The following is a 7,436-nucleotide window of genomic DNA, read 5'->3' as shown; positions in this document are numbered from 1 at the left end:
GTCATAGCTGTATGCATTGTGTTGTAGTGTAATCTGACTCTTAGCTTTTCGATTATTATTAACATTACAAATGACACTCTCTTACATATTTTGCATCTTTCACACTGTGTACTATGCCTTCAATCCCGGATTCTTAATCATAGATTCTATTTTTCTCTTAAATGTTTGGTAAAAGTTTCTTGTCTTGGTGTAGTTTTTTTGAGATTCGTTAGACTTCTTTCTTTGAAAGCATGTGTTCAACATGTATGCATAATAAATTCCTCCGGCCAAAGACTAGCGATAGATAGTTTTTTTCAACATGTATGCATAATAAATTTCTTTGGCCAAAGATTAGTGATAGGTAGTTTTGCACAGCTTTTGCGACTTCATAGTCATCATTTTAGTAAGCCAGGAGAAGGGATCTTTTTTCTACAATGGAAAAAAGGGAGCAGATTTAACTTTGACATAACCTAATAATACACCCAATATCAGTCATATGCATTCAATTTTCCTTTTTTCTCAGGATGGTGATTAGGGGAGTTCCTCTTTTTCCTTTCATGTTTTATTTATAACTGATTTTCTTAATTTCTTCATCTAGTTTCAAAAATATTACTCTTCCGTTTTAATTTATGTCATCTTATTCAATGTGTGCGGGATAAACTAATCAATTTCCAATGTGAGTTAAGATATATAATATTCCTTTTTTTTAACATATTTAGAAACCACATATAAAGTACTACTCCTGCCGTTTCAATTCGTTCGACCCACTTTCCTTTGTAAGTTAATTTCAAAAAGAATTGATTTTTTCTCTTTTTAACAACTCCTTAATTTCAAACTTCCACGTGATATTTTTGATGCCAAAAGATTAAAAGGATAATCTGGTACATTTAACATATATTGAATTTAAGATCATAAAATTCAAAAATATTCTTTGTCTTTTAAAACTACATGCGAAATTAAAATAGATCAAACAAATTAATATAAAGGAAGTGAAAGGTACCATAATAACAATCCAAAATATTTTGAACATATTTGGAAAAAAAAGAAAGCATATTTTTTACTCTCCATATATAACTAGGATACTTAAAAGTAGAATTGAGAGAGTACATAAAGTTTCCTAATTTTCTTGGAAATTATTTATTCTATATGCTTTTATCACAAACTTAATTTGATGAGAACGATAATGAAAACAAAAACAAAAAAAAAAGTTTTTGAAAACAAAATATAAAATTAATATTGAAAAGCTTATTACATAAAGTTAGTAGTAGTAATAGTTTCCTAAATTATGGAAAACCGCTTATACAAATTTAGAAGTAGTAATAGTTTCCTAAATTATATATAAAAAAAAAATAGGAAATTTTTTTGGTTACTTGGAGAAAAGAGTTTCCAAGTTGTGATCAATTTAGGAGAAGTCCATATGCCTATAAAATTTGATGTGACGAATTAGCTAAGCCTCACAATTACTTTTTCTCTGAGAAATTTTTGTTAGTTTTAGAAGAAACAGCAATCATGGTTAAAATAGTTATTCGTAGGGACTTAGAAAGAGTGTTTCTAAATCAATTTTCAATAAAGAAAAAACCAGACGATATTTTTCATATGATTCAATTTGCTATTTGTGTTGCTGAAGTGAATTATCCAACACAGCTTGAGAAGCGTAAAAGTAGGTTGTTGAACCGTTTGATGAATTCAGGAAAATATATAGATGATGAAGAGCAGGAACCAATTGTTGAACAAAAGTCTGCAACAACAACAACACAAGAAGAAGAGGTGAATACAACAGTGTCCAAGAATCCGGAGATCAAAAGGTTAGAGGAATCTGGAGAGCAACAGTTGGACGATGGTGATGAAAAAGGAACAAATCCCCAACAGGGCGGCGAGAAGATGAATATCAAGAATTGCACTGCTGATTTAAGGAAGAAGGAGACAACAGCGGACATCAAAGGCTTGTTGAAGAAAAGGGATTTTGAATCAAGCAAAAGGAAATTCGAGGAGAGGATTGCAGAGCAAAAGGAAGCCAAAAGAAGGATGGTAATGGTGGACTTTCACGATATGCCTAAACCTGCTAAAGATCCTTGTGCTGCTCCCAAACGCTGCTCGAATAGGAGAAGATTTTAATATTAATTCACTTGACGATGGTTTAGTTTATGTGAAACCCTACTCAAAATCATTGATGTAATAATAAAGTTGCAATTTCACAAAATGTTGTTGAGTCTCATGCTTTAAATATCTGTTATTCATTACCTGCTCTTAGTCTTGTACACTGTTAACTGCTAACCTACCTAGGTTTAATAGTTTCAATCTTGAATAGAATGCAACTAATCTATTTACTGTTTAGAGGTGACAAATATTGCTCAACTTGCAAAGTGTACTAAAGGAACTTGGAATTTTACATACTGTACTGTGCTCAAAGAAAGATCAAAGCTACTGAGATGTACTTTTTACACTATTGGGATATTAAGTATGGATTCAAAACCTCAATATTTCTATTTTGTTGTTAAAAGAGGTCAAAATTGTGAGGTAGCAGCAGCAGGGTGTCAACCTCATCTATCAGAAGAAGTTCCAAGATATCAGCGTAGTTCTCCATCTTAATCTGAAGAAACCTCAAACCTAAACCAAAATTTTAAGACATCGCAATCTAGTGAGATTTAATGTAGCTGGAGGAAGAAAATCATTTAACGCTCAATCCCCAACCTTCTGTATTCAATATGGACAAGTTTTGCATAATAACTGAATTTCACCAGTACCTGCAAGAAGAAAGAATTTATTATTTGCACTCTTTTATCATAATAACAAAATGCAAGTTTTTCTAAACTGGTTATTAGATGGTGCTACACTAGCAGAGTTCACAAATGCCACTGCTGGACGGGGCTTCATGGCAGGGTCATAAGCCAGCTGAGAGCCGAATCAACTTTTCCATTTTCCTATGTCAGGAAGCTAAGAGGAAAGTATAGTATCGAGTCCCCAAGGGAATGACCTAGTGTCCGAGGCATAGGAGTAACCTGCATCACCCAGGTTAGAATCATAACCATAACACTTGGTGTTACTCCATCAGCTCCAGTCTTGGTGATCAAGATTACCTTGGTGAATTGCGCTTGATAACAGGACAAGCTGTGTGTGGTAGATTAGTCAAGCTTATACTGATAGAACCGATGTTTAAGAAAAAATACAAGAGGGAAATAGGAGAGAAAACTCCAAAATTAAAATGCCATCCATCTTTTGCCAAATCCCTTGAAACAAACAAAGGGAAACTTAGGTACATTTCACTTCTCTCCTTTTGTCTCCGGACAAAGGGTTAGCTTTCCTTTTGGCCATGAAAAGTTCGATTCAATTAGCAATGAATTACTCGATCATTAGTTGAAAGTTACCTTCAAAAAGCATCGGAGTAGTCTTTCATCTCTCAATGAAAATATGCACTTGAACTCTTCCAGTGCGATAGATGGGTCTCCTCCAACAACTACAGACAAACCGTTCACCAAGCTACCTGCAAAATTGAAGTAGTAACCTGTGGGAAACAGCGAACAATTGAAAGTGGCATTTGTTTGTTGTTCTCCAAAAATTTGGTTAGCAAACTCCGTTTGAGTTTTTGGAGGAAGCCTTTGTTTGACCAGTTTTTGCAAAATAATTTTGAAGACTTCCAAACTCAGTTCGTCAAATCTTTCAAAAACTCAGGAACTGCAAAAACTAGTTTTTGAGTTTATGAAAGATTGGAAAATTAAGTGTGAAAATATTTTAGAAAAATTAACGCTTTCCTTTATGTAAAAAGGCCCAAACAACAACACTTTTTTTCCAAAAATAAAAAAATGAAACTGCAAACTCAAGTTATGAAAACTTAAAACACCACCTAAATAGAGCAAGGACCTTGCAGCTCATATCACATACAAGTTAAAAGATGCAAATGATTAACATTTTTATGATTTATTACCTGTTTTCATTTTTTTCAACCTGCTAAAAGAGTACACCCCTTCGCTTTTAACTTTGATTCCAGACCAAAAAATTTCAATCCAGACAACACCAGGTCTGCCGTCTTCTTCTTCATGTGGTCAACAAGCATCTCATCATAAACAACTAAGTTGGCTTCAGTAAGATGTTTTAGCTTTCTCATATTTGCAAAAAAATTCCGTGCTTCTTCAATTGTTCCATGTTTGCACATGCCAGATATTACAGCGCAATATACAGCATTATCAGGAGAATAGCCCTCTTCGAGCAATTCATCTACAACTTTCATTACCTTCTCAGCATCATTCATTTTACAAACATTAATAATAGTGAGAATATACTTAAACTCAATAGGACCACTAGCCACATTGCCTAGGCAGTCACGAATTAGCATCATTGCTGGATCAATCTCTCCTATTTTGCAAAGCCCTTTGACAAGAGAACGATATGCAGTAACTGAGGGAATCAAAGACAACTCTTTAATTCTGTTATAGCAAATACATGCCTCCTGTACATTTCCGACCTCTATAAAACACTGGATGGCATTGCTATATGTTGATGAATCAGGTTCATAATCTGAACTTCTCAACTTAGCGAATAATGTGAGTGCCTTGTTCACCTCGCCATTCTGATAGAGTGCCTCCATAAGAATGTTATATATTGGAACACCACAATAATCTTTTCCTTTCAAATATTCAAAGACTTCTAAAGCAATCATAATTCTATCATCCTTCTCTACCATAAATGTGAAGAATTTGGATAAATCATCACTAATGCAATAGCTTAATCGCTGCAGTTCCTCAAGAAATTTGCAAATTTCATCCATTTTCTTTGACTCTGCATAAGACACCAATATTGGCCTCACAGTGAAAAAGTCAGGACGAAGATCTTCTTGAACTGTGATTTGGAAAAGTTTATAGGCCCTATCTATTCGTTTTGCATTGCAGAGGCCTTCAATAATAGAATTATAGATTGCCAAATCAGCCCTATAGCCCGAGTCCATTAGATCTTTAAGCAAATCACAAGCTAAACCAACTTTCCCAATTGCTACAAATGATTCAATCAAACATCCATAAATCCCCCTATCTATTAAAATGTTCTTTTGTTTCATTTCCTTGAACAACTCATAGCCTTTGTCAACCTGATTATTTTTACACAAACCAGCAATAAAAGTTGAATAAGCAATAACATCGGGTTCAACTGCATCCTGTTGCATCTCCTTCCAAACCTTTGAACAACCATCCAAGTTCCGCTCTGCAACCAATATCTTTACCATTGCTGTGTAAGCAAACACATCTGGTTTGCAAAGATTCTCTCTCATCCGAACCAAAAGCCCAAACACTTCATCCATCCGTCCTAACTTGCATAGGCCCTTTATCAAGATCATGAAAGTCACGCTTTCCTCCACCAACCCATCCTTCTTGAAATCATCATAAACTGACATAGCCAAGTCCAAATGATTGGTTTTGACCAAAGCATCCATTATTCTGTTATACAGAAAAACTCTTGGTTTTACCCCAAATTTTTTCATTTTCTCATACACATAGTATACTCTAAGACCCCTGTTAGCATCACCATGCATTCTGATCAAGATCTCAAATTGTTTCTCACTAGGTGACTTTCCTTGCATATGCATCAGCTCAGGAACCTGATCAGCTGTCCGAAATTGATTCGCCCGATTCAGACCATAAGCAAAGGCATTGTAACAAGAGAAATCATGCCTATAACCTTTCTGTTTTCCTGTTAAGATACATTATAAGGATAAGAAGATACAAATATCCAAGCACAACACTGATTATTATTCGTTTGTCTATTAATTTTGCTCATTGTTTCTTGTGAATCAAACATAAAAAAATTTGCATAATTTTGGACTTCATCTTTTGTATATAGACAAGTTTAAGGCATAACATGCTGCCAATAGTTCAAAACCACGACAATTGTGGTGTCAGATTGCCTCAGAATCACACGATTGCATCTACATACTCTCCCCATCCCATAAAATTCCACGATAATTGTAGTATTTGACTGCCTCAAAATCACACCATTGCATCTATAGACTCTCCCCGTCCATTCAAAATTTCCCTTTTTGATTTTCTGTGCCAGCTTGACCCATTTTTAGACTACAACAACAACAAACCCAGTAAAATACAACAAAGTGGGGTCTAGGAGTATAGAGTGTGAGCTTTACCACTACGTCTCCATGACCCAGTTTTAGACTAAAATTTGAAAAATAAATTTCCAAATTATAGCATTACAAGTTGAAACATTCCCATTTCAAATTGACAACAAAACACATTCAACAATCTTGGATATCACACTAATTTTCGAGAGAAAGGAAAAAGAATGACACAAACAATTGGAACAAGAAGCTTCTTGATTAAAAATAACAAAATCCCCAAAAAAGTAAAAAGGGTGAATTTTGAATATACCAGCCCAATAGAAGAACTTGGATGAAATTTTGGGATCAAGATTAGGGTGCTTAAGGACCTCAGCTACAAGCTTAGGTGTAACCCGTCGTAGGCTATTAAGGTCAGCCAAAAGGGGTGCACCCCAATTCCCATGTTTCCTGAATGAATCCACTATATACCTAGCAATTGGTGATAGACGCTGAGCTAAAGAGAAGAATTCCTGAGATGGGTCTCTGGAATTTAGACCCGAAACTCCATCTGGGTCCCATTTTTGAAGCTGAAAGTTGCCTTGGGTAGCAGAGGAAGGGGAGTTTTTGGTGGTGCGATTTGGGTTTATGGTTTGGCGATTGGAAAAGAGGCCTCCTTGTACTGTGGGACGATGTTGAGTCGGTTTCCGGTGGCCGTAGAAGAAGTATGGTTTGGTTTGTGAGGATTTGGGTGGCATTTCTGAGCTTCTGTCAGTTTTCTTCTTCTTCAGAAACTGAAAGCGGCTGTACTTGTATGGACTAATATACTTCCGCCATATTGAGTTGCTTTGGATTTTGCAGAAACCAAAATCATTAAAATTTGTTTGTTTGTTTTTTTTAATGAAAAAGACTTAACAGTTTTATTTATTTTTTCATAAGCACATTATTTTAACTCTGCTACGAAAAAAAACTGCATATCGTAATTGTTACAAATTAATAATCTTCTTTACATTTGTGTCGGTTTGCAAAAAAATTGGAGCTAATTTGCCAATTTGTAATGGGTTCCACCTTTTAAAATTTGGGCATGTTTGTAAGTTGTAAGCAAATGTATTTATACAAAGAATAAAGAGCAAGTAGCGACCAAATTTCCCCTTTGTTTTTTTTTTCTTATGGGAAACAGACCTCGCCTCGAGGCTCCCACCCCTCTTGGCGGTCAGGGGTTGAGCCGCACACCCCCAAGTCTTATTATAAATAAAAACAGAAAATACAAGGAGGGGGCATAAACCTTACCTCCATTCTTAAGTCGGTTCAAAAGTCGGCTAACCTACTAAGGTCGGCTAACTGATCCCCGATATAATAAGGTGCCTCCTAAATACAAGAAAAGAGAAAGACTCTATGATAGGACTCCTCTCAATTCAAAATATCT

The 7,436-nt window shown here is 35.3% G+C and overlaps 1 protein-coding gene across 4 annotated transcripts; it reads right to left on the bottom strand.

The window, feature by feature from the left end:
• Positions 1 to 2,279: 2,279 nt before the first annotated feature.
• Positions 2,280 to 6,937, bottom strand: LOC129887030 (pentatricopeptide repeat-containing protein At4g20740). 4 transcript variants are annotated; one of them, XR_008766280.1, is made up of 5 exons: positions 6,345 to 6,937; positions 3,902 to 5,655; positions 3,345 to 3,460; positions 2,671 to 2,723; positions 2,280 to 2,586 (listed from the first exon to the last, which is right to left on the bottom strand). XR_008766280.1 is itself a non-coding variant. In XM_055961970.1 (3 exons), exons 1-2 carry the CDS (start codon positions 6,766 to 6,768, stop codon positions 3,917 to 3,919), a joined length of 2,163 nt encoding a protein of 720 aa, XP_055817945.1. In that variant the 5' UTR covers positions 6,769 to 6,937; the 3' UTR covers positions 2,725 to 3,460; positions 3,902 to 3,916. The 4 variants fall into 4 exon arrangements, 1 of the variants encoding a protein (XP_055817945.1); XR_008766279.1 differs by having other exon boundaries at positions 2,280 to 2,723; XR_008766281.1 differs by lacking the exons at positions 2,280 to 2,586; positions 2,671 to 2,723 and adding an exon at positions 2,725 to 3,087.
• Between the last annotated feature and the right edge of the window lie 499 nt (positions 6,938 to 7,436).

The sequence above is a fragment of the Solanum dulcamara genome, chromosome 4 (genome assembly GCF_947179165.1).
Source record: "Solanum dulcamara chromosome 4, daSolDulc1.2, whole genome shotgun sequence".
Taxonomy (NCBI): domain Eukaryota; kingdom Viridiplantae; phylum Streptophyta; class Magnoliopsida; order Solanales; family Solanaceae; genus Solanum; species Solanum dulcamara.
Note: the sequence above shows the minus strand (reverse complement) of the source record. Positions and strands in the feature narration are given on the sequence as shown.

Bases quoted from the DNA above. Each gene is read 5' to 3' on its own strand.
- LOC129887030 (XM_055961970.1), bottom strand. From the start codon at position 6,768: ATGCCACCCAAATCCTCACAAACCAAACCATACTTCTTCTACGGCCAC. The intron at 5,656-6,344 runs GTATATTCAAAA...GTATCTTAACAG, and splicing joins CAAGTTCTTCTATTGGGCTG to GAAAACAGAAAGGTTATAGG.